This window comes from Rhododendron vialii, chromosome 10a, assembly GCF_030253575.1.
Source record: "Rhododendron vialii isolate Sample 1 chromosome 10a, ASM3025357v1".
NCBI classification, from domain to species: domain Eukaryota; kingdom Viridiplantae; phylum Streptophyta; class Magnoliopsida; order Ericales; family Ericaceae; genus Rhododendron; species Rhododendron vialii.
The window spans coordinates 23,174,475-23,194,322 of NC_080566.1; the positions used below are offsets into that span (position 1 = coordinate 23,174,475).

Genomic DNA, 19,848 nt, shown 5'->3' on the forward strand with positions numbered 1-19,848 from the left:
AAAAAATCCCCATTGTCCTAACACTCCATTTTAAAAATTCCCTTCCACCATTTCCCAACTCAAATCACCCCAAAAATTATCCAAACTAAGTCTCAAGGTCATGATCAAGCATCCAAAAGGTAAAAAACTACATTTATGGTTTTTGTCATTATGGGAAAACTAGAAGCTCAAAATAGCATTACGAATTAGCTGAGGTATTCATAAGCCTCTGTTGTGCGAAAATGTAACCTGGACGTGCCCAACGCTGGTTATCCCCTCCCCAGCGCTGAGGTTGTGCTCCTGGGCTCACTGATCCTTCCCAATATTACTGGAGTCCAAGGGCTTCGATATTCATTTCAAACACCTATTCATTCATTTTAATATTGTCTCTTACTGTTCCATTTAGAAATGCATCGTAAAATTCTGAAAAACCATTTTTTACATATTCGTACTAATTAGTCTACTGTTTGAATAACAATAAAAACACTTTCAAAACTAATATGGGAATAGAAGCGAGCACTAGGCATTCAAACCCCAGCGTTGAGGCTGTGTCTTCATTTTCTGCAATTTTAACAGACTGCATTTTTTTTGTACATCATAACAAGTTTTCGTCTTTGTTTCATTCATGTATATATATTGTACACTTGGCACATGCTTACACCGCACTCAATACTTGTTATGTGTTTTAAAAGCTAAGAATATAAGCATTTTCCAAAATCCCACAAGTATTTAATAAAGACCGATCGTCGTATCGGGCGAGAAGGGTGCCGAACAAAAACCTTCGCTTTTTGTAACTTGGCTTCCGAACTCAAAATCTCTGGTTTATTTTCAAGCTCAAATATCATTTTCGAGTTCAAAGTTTCTCGGGTGACAAACCATTTTATAAAAATCCGGGTGGCAACTCTAACATTTTCATTAAAATAAATAAATTCTCAACAGGGGCCTAGCCCCGGGCTTAGTAGTCCACATCACCAATATACTCATTTGGCTTTTGAAGGTTGAATACCCAAAAAGGAAGACAATAGTACCAATCTTGTAAAAATATAAAAACTGCAGTGAGTTTTTTCTTGTGAACATTCAACTCTACACTTTCATCTTGAATATCTTTCAGTAGTTTGAGTGTACCTTTGAACCTTATTGTAAAAGGGATTTCACACCCTTGTTTTGAGATTGTAACCAGTAGGTGTGACTAGCTAGTGCCAAAGTCTTAGCTAGTTGGGAGTGGATTCAGAGTAATCACCCGTTCTAAGGTTCTCTAGCACCTGTGAAGCTAGAGGTTTGTAACAACTATGAACTTAGAGTAGCAATTCCCAAGTTGTGGATCAAATCACTATAAATCCTCATGTTTATTTCTTTCTCGCCTACTCTTTTACTTTTAGTTTTACATATCAATATTGCATGAGTAGAATGGTATATCATTGAAATCAAAATTGTGGTTGAATAGCATGCATAATTAGTTAATTATTTCCATATATTAAAGTCTTAAGAAATTTGTTAATTAGTTCTCTGCATCTACTGCGATTCTGTTCTTGAGCTTGCTCCAACTATTCTGTTACTGTGTTACTTATTACTACGAGTTTGCTCAATTCTGCTGCAATATCTATTAAATTTTTGTCTTGCATTTTAGTTTTTAATTTCACCTTATTTTTGTGATACCCAATTCCCCCACCCCCTTTGGGTTGCTATTTAGACCAACAAAAGACAAATTAAAACAACTTTAATTACCCTTTTAGAACCTCACATAAAATGATATTGTAGTGGGACGAATATTGTGGTTCAAACATGGACACCACACTCAACGAAAGGCTGGGTCCACTCCCTAAGTCTCGCTTGGGTTGATCGAACCATAGATTGGGCTTATAGGCTTGGTGTCTTGGTTCAACCTCGGTTGTACCCAAACCAATAGCTAAAGGTCGCTGACTCGTCTTGGAAGAAGACCGGACTAGACACCGAACTCTTTGGTTCAGATACTCGTTCGGCAACATCAGCACTCGGATAAAAGTAGTCCATCCTTTATGTCGTACCAAATGAACAACTCTTGGCAGTCTAGTGTAACACCCCAAATTTTAGAACATTTAATAGCAAGAATAGTACGGATTTTTTTTAAAACCTAAACCGAATATTTCATTTTTAAAGGAGAAGTACTAAAGTTCAAAGTTCGAATTACAATACTACAATTGCAAAATAAAATGAGGTACTAGATGAGCTTTATATGACAACCCTAGACTAAGATTGCAAAAGTCATCCCAAAAGAGGTGCTATCCAAATCTCTTGTCCATCTAGGTGCACAACGAAAGCTCTATGCTATCATCTGGTCTGGTTTGCTTTCCACTGCATCTCTTCTTCTTCTTCTTCTTCTTCTTCTTCTTCTTCTTTTCAACCGATATCAGATGATAATATAACTCCAACTAAAGATTAGATCAAGATTAAAACTCATTCTTAAACAAAAGACCAAGTAACCAAGATGGGGGAGATTCTTTCTATAGACTCTATCCTAAACTAACTAAAACTTTTCCTTGTAGACACCTCCCTGAAGCTGGGCATCGCCATATAGATTGATCGTTGCTGTTTGTTTGGTTTGTTTGCTTCATAGACCAAGATCATGGACATTCCCATGGCTAGGAACATCGCCACACGATAGCGGTCATCATCAAAATAAAGTTGCCACCTAGTTTATAAAAACTAGGAAAAACAAGTAGAGATTCCGGATACGGGAGCCAAGAGTACAATAAGGAGAAGGTGTTAGGCACCCCTCCTTGCCTTGTCATGAGACTGGCCCATAGTTATTCGATATATGATTAACTCATGCTTTATTTAATTCTAACACAGTCTATTTTTAGCCTTTAAACAGTTAATGGTGAGCCAAGACTGTAATTGAAACATGCATTAGAAATTAACAGAGAACAAGACAGCTGTCCCAGAGAATGGATCTCTCGGCCGGTGAATTGATGTCACGGCCGAGGGATCCTTCTGGTTTTATGTTTCGGCCAAGGGATTGATTCCCCAGCCAATGTTCTTCCTCACACTAGACTAAACGATTAATAGAAGATCAGAAAGATATGATTATGCATAAAAATAGAGAATAAATCAAACCAGAGACCCCTGGTTCTCACCACCTTGATCCCTCAGTGGCTTGATTGCTTCGGATTGTGTGTGATTGACTAATTTGCTTCTTGTAAACCCTAGGGTTAGGGTTTGAACTTTGGGGGTTTGATCGTCGGATTGCAGCTGCCTTCGGAAGGTTTAATGCTTTTGAAGAGGGGATATGAGAGAGTATATGTGCAGAGTTTCATGGCTAGAAAGAGTGATTGATCGTGTCAATTGTTGTATTTTCGGAGCTCTAAGGGCTCCTTTATATAGGCATAGGGGTGACTCACTCCAACCAATCATAATGCATGATCAAAATTGGAATTATAGTGCAATACTAACTCTTCATGGCAATCTCTTGACATAGCCCGAACGCATCGAGATTTGGCTGCTAGGGTTTTGTGAACGGATCAAATGATTGACAGAACGTTCCAGAATCTGGAAAATAGACGATCTGGCGACCGAGCAAAGGATTTGGTGGCCGAAGAATTGATGTTACAGCCGAGGAATGGACTTGGCGGCCGGCTAATCGATCTCTCAGGGACATTTTCAAGCAACAGTTTTCACGGGTGAAGAAATGATGTTGAGGCCGTAAAATTAATGTCACGGCCGACAGATGGATTCTCCTGGGATACTGTATTTCTGTCTGGAAGGCTATATGGCTCTGGATCAGGTCCTCTAAGTGGCTAGAAGTTCTCACCATAAGTCCTAAGGTTCACGAGAAATCAATCAGCAATCACTGTATCCATATCATCATCGGGATGGTCCCCAAGGTAGGACTTGAAATAATCGTTAGGCCAAATTGGGGTGTCTACAGATGCCCCTCTTTGACTGAACTTAGACGGATCGCGAGATATGTTTAAGTAAGAGTCAAAGCTGTAAAAGCAACTCAATTTGGTCCAACCACTATTCCAAGGGTTTTTTGAAAAAGGTTTTTGTTATGGTCGAGCCAGGAGGCTGCCTATGTATTCCACAAGGGAAATTCATACCAACCGTAGTTCAAAGGGCAATAAAGAAAAATAAAATTTTTGGAGGGTTAGAAATAGAAGATGTATCTTCGGGCTTAAAAAGCCGTAGTCCAACGTACCTGGGCAATGCCAGGATTTTTGGCGGAGAGTAGTTGAAGGAGCGTGGAGCTGCCAGGGAGATTTTTGCGGAGAGCATCCTCAGTATTTTGGGGTAGATCAATATATAGCGGGTGAGTCGCTTGCTTTTCATGATCATCCTTACTTTGACTAAGGGGAGCTTGGTAGAGTAGCCTATCCTTGCGAATGAGCTTGATGGAATCGATGTAATTGGGTGGAATCCAAACCATCTGCTAAGGATGAATTGGACGTCGATTTTGAGATATGGGGTGGAACCCAAGCCATCTTCTGGAGACGAGTTGGATGTCAGTTTTTGAGATATGGGGGGCACAAGGCCGGTAACTTGAGCACAAAGCGTTGAGATGAAGAAACTGAGGCGCGGAGCCGGTTGTAATAATGAGGCAAGAGCTTAAGGGATCTGAGCTTTGAGTTTGATAGAACCGAAATGCGGAGCTAGTTGGAATCATAAGGCGAGAGCTTGAGGAGTTGAAGCTTGGAGCTTGAATTGGTGGAATCGAGGCGCAGAGCCGGTTGTAGTCATGAAGGTCTGAGGAACTTGACTGAATTGAGGCGTAAAGCCTGTTGCATCCATAAGGCGAGAGCCTGAGGTGTTGGAGCTTAGAGCTTGAAGTGATTGAACCGAGGCGTAGAGCCGGTTGCATCCTGGTGGTCTATGCACGGAGCTTTCCCATCATAAGTTTCGGCATAGAGCCAAAGGATCGAGGTACTGAACCGATCGATAAAATCGAGGCGTAAAGCCGGTTGATTGCAGGGTTGACCTGTTTCATGAGAGATAGATGCAAAACATAGTATGTGTGCATGATAGTTATGATTAAATGTGAATAGATGTGACGATGATGGTTATGCAGACTCGATGTGTTTGATGCAATATGTGCACGGGCCCGTGCGTGTGTCTTTGATTTAAGCATAGAGCTTCTTACAAGTTCAGGACTTGAGCATTCAAAGCATAGAGCTCGAGCATTCGGACGGCAGAATTTGAGCATTCAAAGTACAGGATTTAAGCATACAGTACGCAATGGTTGGGCATTCAAGCGTAGAGTTTGAGCATTCAAGTGTAGAACTTGAGCATCCAGTACACAGTGGTTAGGCATTCGAAGAGCTTTGAGCATTCAAAATGTTAGATTTTGAGCATTCAAATGTAAAGCTTGAGAACAGATGATATCTTGTTGGTTGGGGATGCGTAGAGCCTGTTGAGATAATGGGCTTGGAGCAGCTGAGTGGTGGGTGTAGAGCCGCTGAGATAATTGGCATAGAGCCAGTTGAGATAGTGGGCTTGAAGCCGCTGAGTGGTGGGCATAGAGCCGCTGAAATTGTGGGCTTGGAGCCGCTGAAATAATTGGCGTAGAGCCAATTGAGATAGTGGAGCCGCTGAGTGGTAGGCGTAGAGCCACTGAGATGATGGGTTTGGAGCCGTTGAGTAGTGGGCGTAGAGCCGCTGAGATAATGGGGTTGGAGCCGCCGAGTAGACAGGCTTAGAGCCGCTGAGTGAGTATGAACTGCTTGCATAGACAAGGTACGTATTGATTATGTAGTTCAATTTCTAGAATCTGAAATGTTGGTAAAATTTCATACTCTAGTTCCAAATTTATGAGGATTTTCATATTCTAATGTATGAAGTTTATGTAGTATTTCTAGTTCTAGATATTGAAATGTTTGCATAGTATGTTGGTAAGGACTAGGTTGGGTTCAAGTTCTAGAATCTGAAATGTTGCTATAATTTCATACTCTAGGGTTTTAAATTGACATGACTTTTCAAATTCTAACATCCGAATGTTGGTAAAACAAACGCGGCAGCTGTTTATTGATTTTCTGCTAACCTGTAGCTGCAAGTATTTGTCAAATACACGAATAAGCTTAACACATATATTAGCAACATATTTGTCATCAACCTATGATTTTAAGTTTTTCTAAAAATTATGGCACCAAGAATTTGAACATAGTATCCGTCAATCACCATATCCTACAGCATCAGATAATACACAAAATAAATAACATCCATCGAGAACTACCATGGCCAGCTAGTGCAAAATATGTCCGTCATGACCGACCAAAATATGGTACTACTAATCCATCATAAAATAAAAGTTATTCCACCACAGACCATGGGTCAAGTGAATTGGTTGCGCCAAGCGTGCCGAGAGAAAAAACAACCCAAGCTAGGACCTGGTGTGCCAGGGTGAGCAGCGTCTTGGCCCCTCAAAATCCTCTGCACTTCGCGAAGGGTATTTTTCATCTCAAACGGGGAAATATGTGTTACACTCAAGCAACTGTCTAAAAGGACCAAAGCCGCAGTAGTTCGCTCCTCTGCACTCTCAGTATTATGCCTGTCACACCCTCGATTTTTAACATAAATATAAATGATTTCCATAAATAAAACCTCGCCATAATCCGTACGATAACCAAAATAATGTAGCATTCCCAAAATATTACATCTTTGGCTCCGAGGCCCAAATTAACACAAGTACTGAATATTCAAGAGTTAAGGATAACAATATTCCATAGTCAAAAGATCTACAAATAAAGTTACAAATACATCTTCAAAAGCGATTTACAAAGATGCCTAAGTAACTCTTCAATCGTTAGCTTTCAAAAATAATTCCACCTCCAAGCATTTCAACCATGCACGCTATTGCCCTGTGTTAGTACCTGAAAATGATAATAGGCTTGAGCTACACTAGTCCAGTAGGAAATTCTACGCTAACATTATATGCAAGAGAGATGCAAGGATAATCACAAGGCAAGAACGGGATGGAGACCCAACAATAGGCAATGACCGAGGTTCAACAATCCAATATACTCGATACGAAATCTGGTAAACACCTCAACCTTCAATCATCTCAACTTCCCATGTGTCCAATGTCACTTCGCGTTATGTGTCATGAGCCGAAGCTCCTGCCGGGCTAATTATGGGACCCCGATATCCCCTGCCAAGCGCCCGCCTAGAAGGTTGGGCCTTGAGTGTTCAATATGAGCAATAGCTCCCGCCGGGCTAATTATGGGACCCCGATATCCCCTGCCAGGCACCTACCCGTCGATAGATTCTGAATGTATTCGTTGTGTCAACAAAGATTCAAGCGTCTCATGTTCTCATAACGTGTCATTTCATTTCAATCAAAGTCCATATGGAAATCAACGTCCAATTATACCAAACAAGGGGACGAGGGATGCAAAGATATTCCACGAACTCAACGAATATGATTTACAACGTTATGATTTGGTGATGATTAAAACAAGTTAGAAGTAATCGGGGGGTCAAAACAACGAAGTTTGAGACAAGACAGCAAAACTGGCCTTAAGCACTGTTGTATAGATACTATGAATTTCAGTATCTATACAACCATGCTTAAAAACGTTACAGAGACTACTGTATCGATACTGACGTTCCAGAGACTACTGTATCGATACTGATTAAATCAGTATCGATACAACAGTAACTAAATTCATTCCAGAGATTCTTGTATCGATACTGAACAAAGCAGTATCGATACAAATGGATGTTCGAGCAGATTTTCTACAAAATTCAACGATTTCAACAACAACAACAACAACCAAGGACACGATTTTAAGGCTAGAAAATACTTCTATTACATATATTGAGAGGTAGGATCCCTCGAGGCCAAAGAACGAAATCCACGAAAATACGAGCCCTAGCTTTCCGAAATCGAAACCAAGAGCGATACGACTCCACCGAGCTCCAACCGGCAAAATACGGACCACAATACGCATAGAGGGTGAAGGATTGAAAGTTGTTTTGAGTGGGTTTTGAGTTATTTTGGTGAAATTTGGAGAGAGAGAGAGAGAGAGAGAGAGAGAGAGAGAGAGCCGAGGGAGGGAGGAGAGGCGTGAGAGATGGAGATGAGAAAAATGATCTCCTACTCTCTCACCCTCCTATATATACTCATATATCTACTAATTACACTTGCACCCTTTCACAACTAATTCTATTCCTTTGGCCCCAAATCACATACACATAATTATTCCATATTTCTTTCTCAATAAACACGCACTTATAAAATATTAACTTTGATAAATAAATACGGGTCTCTACAATGCCTGTCTCTGCGACCACGTGCCACCTTCAAGTGTGAGACCCTCCTAAACCATGGAAGGTAGTCCTGGTGTGACTCCCAAGGGATTCCATGTGTAACTGGAACTCGCTTGTCCTCATGCAACATATGGTCACGCCAATTTTGCCAAAGAGCATCTGTATACTGGTACACCACATTGTAGGTAGTAGACATAGATCCTCTAGTACCCCACAACGAGGTTAACGGAGGCCCAGGGACTAACTGCACAAGGCTGAATTGCCTCAAAACTCTATCCGGTAGGTAGGGCTCAACGACGATCATGCAACAGATGCAGCCAGTGTATAAAGCTATATCTGCCACAACTTGCCTACCGCCTCAGTGTGTGCATCGGTCCTGGCCTCCTCCTCTGGCTATACATCGGGCCTGGCCTCCTCATCCGCCTGTCCATCGGGCTTGGCCTCATCCTCCTCCGCCTGTGCATCGGGCCTGGCCTCTTCCTCCGCCTCTATAGCATATCCTCCTCCACTTGTTGCTCTGCCTCAGGCCTGTTCTCCTCCTCCCCGACCTCTCTGACAACCTTCTTCTGTCTCTGTCGTCGTCCTCTCCCTCCAACTTCTCCAACTTCTGAAGTTGAAGTTTGGTCAGTCTTCCTCTTTCTTGCTGAAACAGTAGGACGAGTCCTCTTCATTTTCCTGTATTCACTAATTCAGAGCAATCAACCTTTAGCACATGGAGTACTCTTCATTTTCTGTCAAAAAAAATCGATTTCAAACATCTAAAATGACAGAACATCTCACACAGTGCAAGCAAATAAGACTCATTCTTGGAAGAATATCATAAGAAAGATACACAGAAAAACTAGTAACCAAGTGGAAAAGACCTTCATTTATTACCAAAAAAAAATAATTTGCGCATATAAGTGTTAAACCATGAAAAGGACAAAAGAAATAATATGAAACTCACAAGCAATACTATTGCCTTCATGCCATTAGACTTCGTATCTTACTGCTCTATTGTTTACTTTCATTATTCTTTGAATTTCTGAATGTGGATATCGTCTGTGAATCTATCTAAGCACAATACATCTGTAGATTGCATGACGTTGGTGGATTTGTTTGCCTTCTTTGTGTTTTTCCAACCTAGGATGTGTTCTAGGCTGAAACCCATGAAATGTTGGACAGTCACGTAACCTGTTTCCATAGTGTTTTATCTATCCACTTTGTAGCTGTAATTCTTTCCATCTAATCCATCTTAGGAACTGAATGATGTGGATTAATAGATTGCAACATGTTTATTTTTATGCTCTCCATCATAATTCCTATTCATGAGTCACAAGCAACAATTACCAAAATGGTTATTCATTCTATCACTATCCCAAGCACCATAGTAACTAGGCTCTTCAACATGCTAACAAAAAGTTGAAAGAAGAAAAGACAATAATTGCCTAACTTAACAACATTCCATAAGATTTAGGTATTGCTCAAATAGCAACAAAGTTGTCAAATAAGTACTTCCAGGACCAGACACAAATGAGTCAAATGACCCAACGTAAGAAATGTAAACTTCCACAATGTGTCTTAGTGTGAGAGAACCTTTACATTCCAGATTTGCTCCATGTACAACTTTTAGAGATTGAATGCTTGAACTGGAGAGCAGTGGACTAAAGATTAACATGAGAATTGGGTTTTTTCTCGCCTAAAGGTTTTCACATATAACTACGGATGATTATACAACTAAAGTACCGATCATCATTACTACATTTTTACTTTCTTGAGCTTTATAGAATCAGGTAACAATACAAAATATTAAATCTAGTACTATGGTTGGAATAGTGATATAAGCTTACAACCAAGGGAGTTTTTGCAGTACAGAAGTACTTGCCTAATAATTGCCTTCACCCAATAACGGTCCTTCCAACATAAACTGCTATCAAACTACAAAAAAACCAAAGTTAAGAAAACAATAAGCACAAAAATTATTTAAGGAGAGGATACCAAAGTTGTGTGTCCTTGTAGGCTATCCAGTCGCTAAACTACTGTATTGAAACATCCTTTAAACAATTGAGAAGTTGTATCCCTGAAACTAGAAAAGAGTGTTGGCAATTTTTGTTTTCCTTGGCTTCTTTCGGATTTTGACCCCTGCTACTTTTAATCGCAGCTAGATTATCCATTAATGAGAAACTAACTCCTAAAGTTCGGAACAATGGGCTGCTAAATTACAATTGCTATAACACCAACGCCTATTCAACAGAGTTATTAAGAAAAACAAACAAGGGTAGTGATTTCCAATCCCTTCTTTGATAAATGCACACCATTTTTGTCCTTTAGTGCAACTCTTTGATAAAAAATAATCGGATCAACTAGTCCTCTTTTCTACATTGGTTTTTCTCTTGGGGATTTCAACGAACACATGGTGTGCAAAGTTATTTACAGTTGATTAGAAACATATAAAACAAACATAGAGGAACCACTATAATTTTCAATTACTTGTTTCCGAAACAAAAGGGGATTTATTTCAAATTCAAACATCTGAAATAAGTGTAAAAAATCATATTCTTAAGTTCGAAATCTGTCACAGAAATCAATTTCAAACATCTGAAATAAATTGAAAATTTCAAGTTCATATGTTTGAATATGGCACCAGATTTTCAGACTCTAATAATTGAACAGAAAACCTAAAATCAAGTTCTAATATCTGATTGTATCAATTAGGAATTCAAAAATTACCTTTTTAAGGAGTTGGGTCGGACAATGATGGTGATGGTAGTGATAGCACCGTGGTGCTTGCTGTTGTGCGGCTGTGGTGGTTCGACAATGGAGGTGGTGGTGGCGTTTTGGTTTTGGTGGGGGGGGGGGGGGGGGGGGGGGGGTTTGTGGTGGTGGTTCAGACAACGGAGTAGTGAGGGAGAAGAACGGGGAGAAGGGGGAAGGGAATGGTGGGGGTGTTGGGTGGGTTTCAGAACTGGAGCTAGGGGAATGGAGGGTTTTCAGATAGGAGCGGAGGGTTTTGGTTTCAGAAAACAGAGGGCGCTGAATGGAGGGTTTTCAAAAAAAAATTGGCCGAATTACTTAGTTGGAGGAGGGAAGGACAATTTTGGAAGTTCATGGCTATTTTGAAATTGTATGATAGTAAATTTTTATAAAATTTGTGGTTTAAATTAGCAAAAAGCTACATGCAGTAAATTCGCAATTGCATTTATAAACTCTCTCCGGATTACCGCAAGTGTTGCAATGTTGCAACGAAGTCGTATCGTTAAAATTCTTCCTTCGAAGTGGCTACAGTGTCTCCGACCAAAGCCTAAACCCTAGTTTCTTCGGATCAACCAAAAAAAAAAAACCCCCTAAACCCGCGATAAAAACCAGAAGCTAAAAATGGCAGATTGAGCTTCAACTCATCCGTACCAAACATCTCTCCCATTCATACACCTAGATACAGTACAGTAGTATATAGACGCATACAAACATACATACATATAGTTAATAGTCCAGTTCTCATGCAATTCTCCTTTAATTTTTCTGCTTCCAATCCTCTACCGTACTTCCCCTTCTCATGGAAATCCCACAAAACCAACTTTCTCACTCCCTCACTTGACGAACCCATAATACCCATTAAACCCTCTCTTAAACCCCTGACTCTATCGAACTCGTTGAAAACCTCACTCAATTGCGAATTCCAACGAGGAAATCTCGACGAACCCACCTCGCCGGCCAGCCTTCCTGTCGTAATTCTCGGGTCTGGCTCCGTTTCGCGGTATATTTGGGACGGGAGTGAGTTGAAATTGGTTTCTGGCGACGGAAATAATGCCGTGTCTTTAAAATCGTTGCTCTTTTCGGATTTCGAAGATGGGTTTGGAAAACTGTTTAGAATGTGTAGTTTGGGAGTGAGGAATTTTTTCCTGCCTCGACAAGTTACTGGGAATTACTTCGAGTATGTCAAATGGAAGTTGTTGCACAGGGTCTTCAGTTCTGCTCTTCAGGTTCTTGCCACCCAGGTAGGTTAATTCTATTGCATTCCTGTGGATACACTACACGTGTGTCTACGTATATAGATAGTTCTTATACAGTAGAAAGGAAAGAACTTTTTGAATTTAATGTGTTAGTCCTGGAGGAGGCATCCCGTTGTAGTTTGTCTTCATTTGTTGTTGGGTGCATTGAACTGATTCCTTATGTAGGTTTCCTGTTTGTATGTCGTTTTGGGTGTATGTGTGTGTGTGCGGGCGCGCGCATGTGGGTTTTTTATTTTTAGGACTTACAGATATTACTGATATGTTTTACTTTCATTTCATAGTGGAGTTCCTCTTCTGGACTTTGCATATGTACATAGTTTTTCAGCCGAACCCCACAAATTCTTTTGCTGTTGTCTGGTTCTTTGTTTTGTGTTCTCATTTTTCATATTCTGTCGCAAAGAAAGGGTGGTTGTTTCTCGCCAAAAATTACTATTGCGGTGAGAATGTGAGATTTGGTGAGAAACATGATAGACCAATAAAAACTAATCCTTTTTTTTTCCTCATAGTTTGTCACAGTTTCTCACCTCCTTTAGTTATCAAAACAGCTAGTAGGATTCTCCTTTGTTTTGTTTCTTTTCTCTCCTTGCTCGCAATCCAAAGGACCTGTGCGGAACCTGTGCGGAACATTTGATGGTTACTGGAGTTCTGAAGATAGTATTTGTCAAAATATATGAACCATCATCTTGGATTTCTTAGTTGTCCTTTTATGTAACATACTGCCAAGAACTGGAGTTGCCACTATTTGGGAACAATATAACTACTCTCTTTTTGGGAAATCAGTAAGATTATGTTGCTCGATTAGTGAATTTAGTTTTGCTGCTGTAAGGTTAGGATGCTCACGTCAAAGAAAACAACACAGATGATTTCCTTATGTAATAAGTTAAGGGGCTATGTTCTTTCCCTTCATTTGCCCTCCTCTTTGGGATTGGTTTATGCGATCACTGACTGTAAAAGAATGGGTTACTCCTAGGCAATGTTTCGAGCAATTGGAGTCGGATACTCTCGTTCACTTCCATCAGCAGCTGCCCTAAATTGGGTCCTGAAGGATGGGCTTGGGAGGCTCAGTAGGTGCATCTACACTGCAAGTTTAGCATCTGCTTTTGATACCAATTTGAAGGTATGACTTTGCTCCCACCAGATATGGGTCACACACTTTAATTTCAACTACAAATCTATTTTTAGCATTCCTGCAGTTTCCAACTGCCACGCTCCATCTTCTGAGTTCAGGCAACAATAACCTTGTATATGGTACCAATTACAATTTACAACTCATTGTTCTGCTCTTTGATCAATCGTTGTTTCTATAGAAAGAATCAAAGAAATAGTGGGAAATCTCAATTACAACATGTCAAGTGCTGCCTATCAAACCAAAAAAAAAAAGTGCTACAATTTTATATGTGAAAGAACTACAAAGCAATAGAATATGGAGTATGTGCCATTGAATATAATGCTTAGTTAATTATCGATTTGTTGTTTTCTCCTCTGCAGAGAGTTAGGTTTTCAACATCTGTTCTGTTCAGTTTGAGCATTGGCATTGAGTTGCTGACTCCTGCATATCCCCAATATTTCTTGCTTCTGGCAACTATAGCTAACATCGCGAAACAAATAAGCCTAGCATGCTATCTGGCTACTGGTGTAAGTTTAAAAGCCTTGACATTCTCTTTGATTGGATCTTTTTCCCTTGTATGTATCTTTAAAGTTAAGAATACTCCATCGGTTTGTCAATATTGGTCCATTTTGGAGGATCCCAATATTTAAGGAGTAAATATTATTGCACTTTGGAAGTTTTTACTTCTGGAAAATATCCTTTATTTCACCCATTTCAAGTTTGAAACCTGAATTTTAAATTAAAAAACACAGGGTTAAATGGGAATAATGTCTAGGTTTCCTGTCCATTGACTTTTCAAAGTGGATAAGTTACTATGGCACGTCCCAAAATAGAATAATGGACTCAAATCAAGGGGTGGAGGGAGTATTTTCTTGTCATCAGTTATTTTATTAGTGTATTTTGAAGGGATTCAAGGTGATCTTTCTCATTATTCCTCATTGCACCTCATGTTTGATTATGAGGACTGAAAATATAAAACCAAGACACAATGGAATATTGACTTAAACAACCATGTAAAACCACTGCCCAGCACATATGAAATTCCGCCACTTCTCAGCTAGAAGCTCATTTGCATGTGGACATTATTCATCATCAACTCCTATATCAAGAAAGTATTGAAGTGCATTGTAAATGTAGGCTTGGACATACATGCATTTAAAATTTTAGCATAATTATTTCTTATTACCTTCCCTGGGGTCAAAGAAGATGCTTTATTCGTTAAGGATTTCGGTGATGACTGTGTTCAGCTGACTTACAAAATAAATTCTATTTTGGGGAGGTTCCAATTTCAGGTATAGGGGGCCACTATTTTAGTGGTATTCTGAGAGCAGCCACTTTGTGCATATTGCCAAAGGTTTGGTCTGTCTCCAATCCTCCCCCGTCCATACTCCTAGTGATTGGGGACTACATGGATTCTTTTATTGTTGTTTTGTGTGTTGTCCAATTTCAGAAATTATTTATTTGTCAATAGTCAAGAAGTTGGGGTTCATCTTGTCATGTTGAGTCTAATTAAAAAAGCTTCCGTATGGGATTGGCAGACTGCTGTTCATCGGAGCTTTGCAGTCGCAGATAATCTTGGTGAAGTTTCTGCAAAGGCACAGGTTATAGGTTTTCTTATCTTGTTCTTTGTATTCTGCTTTGCACCTAATTCATGTAAAGTGAAATGATAATTTTTTGTTTGGGTTTCAGATTCAAACAGTGTGCTTTGACAACCTTGGTCTAATGCTTGCCGCAGCCTTGAACATTCTATTCAGAAACAATCAAAGGTTTTTTCTCTCCGTCTTTAGATTTTAGTATTAGTTCCTTCCCTCTCCGATAAGGAAGGAAACAAAATAATCTCAATTTTACGACAAATCCGTTCCGATGGCTTTCAGCTTAGCTTCTTACTCTTTACCGGCCACCTTCTTAATGCTTTTTATTGGCCTCTCCCTCTCTTGAATCTGTTTGTGCTGAAGACTTGAAAGGAATTGTCGGGGAGCTTTGGCTTGCTTACTAGCTCACTCACTTGCTTGCCCCTTTTCAGTAGGGGAGGTTATTTACTAGTTCTTCCTATACCTATAGTTGAATGATTGGTAGGTCGCAATATTGCAGATGTCTTGTCCTGTTGTTACTCTATGAATTTCCTAGCCATTTATGACAGCGAAGTTGACCACGTTGTATATCTTATTACTGCAATTTGACATTTTAAATCTTCTATCTTTTCCTAGGTTTCGAAATATCTCACCATGCTCAATCTTATTCGTAGATACCTTTCCTCCATCAAAGAAATACAGATTACCGACACGCCTCACATATCTGTGTCCTGCAATTCCGAGACACGCAAACATTCCCCGAGAGAGGGGTGTGACATGCCCATTTTATTTGCTTACATTTTTTAAGTCCGACATGCTGGATATGTTGGGGGGAGGGGGGTCAAAATGCCATTTGAAGTGTCGGGGCGGGGTCAAAGTTGTCCTGGATGCTTGAATATTGTTTAGTACACAAATTATTTTCCTTTTTTACAGAATGCATTATGTATGCTTTTTGTTCCTGATTCTACACTACTAGTTTTGTCATAAGAGTTGTTATATTGACATCAATATGTATGCTTTCCGTATTCAACCTGTCCCCAAAGTCCACATCCTAATTTTCAGAAAATGTCATTTCTGCTTGTCTGTGTTCATATCCTTACCTCTTAGAATGCCCATGTCATCAGGAGATACCAAATACTTGCGAATTATTAACTGATGTGATCAAAATTTGCTGATTGGATAACGACACTTGTGCTTTTCCTAGCTTTCTATCTGACCTATCTGTCTTATTAATTTGAAAGGTTGCAAGCAGGTTTGCCTTTTGTTGTGTACCCAATCTTCTCAGCACTTGACCTTATTGGAATTTATCAAGGGTTGAAGCATGTGCATCTGCAAACATTAACTAAGGTTGGTTGTTCCCCTGATTCGATAAGTTCCCCTGAGAAGTATCTCAACTTCTTTGCTTGGCAGGCTGGCAGCCATAGTTGTTGCCCCTTATAAAGAAAAGTCTCCAATAATGTTAAAATGATAAAACTCCTGAAAATGGGTGTATATCATGGCGTCCCTTAGATAACTTGTTTCTATCTTAACTTCTCACTTTTGCTTTTGCTCATCAGTCAAACCACTTTCTGCCAACCCCAATTGATTGGGACACAAGGCTCGGTTTGGTTAGTCAAACCACTTTTTGGTTGTGTTTGCCTTTTTCACCTGCTGATACCACTTGTTTGCTATCAAAATCAGTTCGACTTTTAATTCAGTAATTGGGTGCCATTGCCTGCAGCAAATACTCATGGCACCAACTGTCCCAATAGCCTCATTTGTGACAGGGAAGTACTTTGGTCTTCACTTGGAAATGACCCTTGAAGTACCAATGGACATATACTCCTGACTTGTTTTCGCACAATAAAGTGTTACTTTCTTCTTTACCATGGTTGGCCGTTTAGCGCCTTATTATAATTTTTTGTATTCAGGATAGGCTTGAGATTATAATCACTAAGTGGGTTGAGTTGGGATGTGTTCCTTCACCTGCAGATGTGAGTAAAGTGGAAGGTGTAAATTTCATGAAAAACAATGGTTAGGCCTTGCACCTTTATTTTTCCATGCCTGTGTTTATTGATTTTGTTATGAGTTTGCTTAAGTCTTAGATATGGATATTTAGTGAGATTTTGGATCAGGCAGAGGATTGTGGCCGATAAGAATTGGTTGCTTAAATCCCAAACGTCAAATACCAAGGTTGTCAATGACGACTATGCAATCGTTGAAGGGTGAGGACATGTACTTTGTATGCTTGGAGATCATATGCAGTAGATTGGCTGCAACTCGCCAAGTTAGTGTATGAAACAGTTTTTGGTTCGAATCTCTCATAGTAAGTTTAACAAAAGACTCTTACTAACTTCTCACCTTTCTTTTTTTTTTTCAATTGATGAATCTACAGCAAGGCATTGTCCTTTGTGTGCGGGAAGGATCTTGCACTGCTGATGTTGTAATGGGTCTATTGCAGGTAGAGGATTCTGTTTTGGAAAATCACCCAACGAAAGAAAGAGAAAGGAAGGGAAACTAAAAAATAAATTGAATTCCCTTACTAGTTTTTGTTCCTCAGTTGTGAGGGAAAAGATAAATTATAAAAAAAAAAAAAGAAGAAGAAGAAGCGAAAACAGTTTCCCCTGTCAATTTGCATCTTTTATTTGTTCGTTTATCTTATGAAACGTGGTTATTTGTACTCCAAGAAGAAGCTCCCACATTCCATTCTATCCTTTTGGAAAGAAATATAGTTCTTCTCTCAGTCCCATAAAATCTTATGTATAGGACTCATGTGCAAGTGTCGGGTATCCGTACGTAACTCGGTGACAAATTATTTGACTTCTTCTCTCTTATTTTTTCCGCTGTTAAAAAAAGATTCTATTTTAGATGTTTTTGCAGTTTTTGGTTCATTTATGTAGCAAAGGTTTTAAACGAAGTGTGGGAGTCTTAGTACTCACGTCTTCTATCAAAACCAGTCAGTTACATGACTCATTTTCTCTCCTGGTTGCTAACCGGAACTCAGTCTAGACCTATAAAAGCAAGAACAATCTTCAACGCCCTTACGAGGTTGTGATGAGTTAAACTACTCGTGCTGGCCTGGAAGTCAGCCTGTTAAAATGATTCCATTCTGCTACTAGGGTTCCAAACCTCCCTTAGTTGTATAAAGGCCTTTCTTTATCAGATGCCAATTTCTCATCTCTGGGGACTGTCTTTACAAGTAAAAGTCGAATGATGGGCTCTATCTTCTGTCTGTGGATAAGAAGCAAGACCAGCTCCTAATTGAAGAGGCTCATGAAGGGATAAGTGTGCTAGTTTTCAGAAAATTTATTTCTTAAACAAAATGTTGGGTGTGTATCTAATTTATTTCTTAAATGAATTTGTTGGGTGTGTATCTAATTAGCAATATTGGTTATGTATCCCATATTGTAGAGGTATCAAGTGTCAGACATAGGTACTTCACAACTTTAGAAGAGTAAATATAGAATGTCCCCTTTCACCCTTGGGTATTTTTGTCCATGAAGAATTGAAATTGTATGCAAGAGTGCTTTATGGAGTATGGAAAACCACACTTTATTTTCTTGTTTCTTATCTTCAAAATTTTTGAGGCCATTTTTCCCTTCTCACTTTCTTTTCTTGTTCTTTCAGGAACCAAATAGAGCAAAAATGGCATCTCTCTCTCTCTCTCTCTCTCTCTCTCTCTCTCTCTCTCTCTCTCACACACACACACACACAGAGGTATTTCCGTTCCACAAGTTCGTGCGTGCAGGATAAAAGAAATATATTTGATCTTGCTGTTGAAATTTTTTGTCAAGTCCAGAAGGTTCATGTCAATTGTGGTTAATCTCTTTTGTCACTTTTTTTTTTGTTACCATGCAGGCATGCCATATCCGCAAGGCTATGTTATCTGGCAGGTGTAGGTGGGAGGACAACTTAGGAGCCTGCTATGATTCCAGTTCAGTTTTGAGACATTGGTTTGAACTGGTTGAAGATAGCAAGCAATGTGCTCACCGGGATTTTACCTTGCTCAATGATCGGATGTTAGAAGTAGGGTGGGCTTGTAAAAACATTTTATTGAGCACAGAAGAGCAAGCTCGTTATAGTTTTTTACATGAGTGAGAAGATTACATGCACACAGGAGCAAGGTTATTAGAGTTTCTGTTAAAGGTTTTCTGGGTTTTATGTTCCTACCATTTGACAAATTACATGGTGGCAGTGGTGTTTTATGGATTTTTAATTTTGTAGGTTGTTAATACTAACATACTGCTAGATTTAGTTATCATTAGTGTGTTCTAAGTTGGAATGTTTCTTTTTTTGATCGGAAGTTCTAACATTTCTGTAGCATTGTTATATTGGTGTTGTAGAGAGGACGCGAGAAGATGACGGATGTACCTGCCTGAATCTAACCGGGGTTTGCAGTGGTAGAGGGGCAATCAGATAAGATTTTCCACTTCAATTCCTGCCAAAGGGTTCAGGTGGTGGTCTGAGGAGCTCGAGCTTGTGCCATCAAGCGAATTGTAACTTTTTCATTTTTGTCGTAAAAAATGCAAATTCGTCATAAAAATCAAGATGGACGGGTATTTTAATGAAGTTGATGTAAGTTTAGCTTGATTCCAAGCAAGACTGTAGCCTACAAAACATGGGAATCGGGATGGAATTCCACTTTGGATTAGTTCCCAAGTTATTAGACGCATTTGAATGCAATATTCCTGCCTCATTTCATTCCGAATCCATCTATGAATTTCATGCCTGTCCAGAATCTTGCAAGTGTACATATACTACATTCTGGTTATTTAATTTACTCTGCTCCATGGTGGTAATTTCCTTTCATGATTTTCAGTCCTGAACTCCCATCAGAATATGCTGACACTGCGGACAATGATTCGAAATTTGACATTCACAGATAACATATCCAGAGGAGGCTAAGGTTTTATGTCAATGGGGCAAAACATTTAAGTTAAATCTTTGTTATTTTTAACACACGTAGTAAGAGGCTCGAACAAAT

At 39.5% G+C, this 19,848-nt stretch overlaps 1 protein-coding gene across 8 annotated transcripts; it reads left to right on the plus strand.

Moving 5' to 3' along the window:
- Window positions 1–11,484: 11,484 nt before the first annotated feature.
- On the plus strand, window positions 11,485–19,597 carry LOC131303362 (protein root UVB sensitive 4). Of its 8 annotated transcripts, none has more exons than XM_058330187.1 (11): window positions 11,485–12,191; window positions 13,177–13,323; window positions 13,695–13,841; window positions 14,853–14,915; window positions 15,004–15,080; window positions 16,127–16,232; window positions 16,796–16,898; window positions 17,000–17,157; window positions 17,260–17,325; window positions 18,723–18,958; window positions 19,208–19,597. In XM_058330187.1, exons 1-11 carry the CDS (start codon window positions 11,694–11,696, stop codon window positions 19,224–19,226), a joined length of 1,620 nt encoding a protein of 539 aa, XP_058186170.1. In that variant the 5' UTR covers window positions 11,485–11,693; the 3' UTR covers window positions 19,227–19,597. The 8 variants fall into 8 exon arrangements, with proteins under 8 accessions (XP_058186170.1, XP_058186171.1, XP_058186173.1 ...); XM_058330188.1 differs by having other exon boundaries at window positions 11,512–12,191; window positions 17,000–17,151; XM_058330190.1 differs by lacking the exon at window positions 16,127–16,232 and having other exon boundaries at window positions 11,512–12,191; window positions 16,801–16,898.
- The last annotated feature ends 251 nt before the right edge of the window (window positions 19,598–19,848 follow it).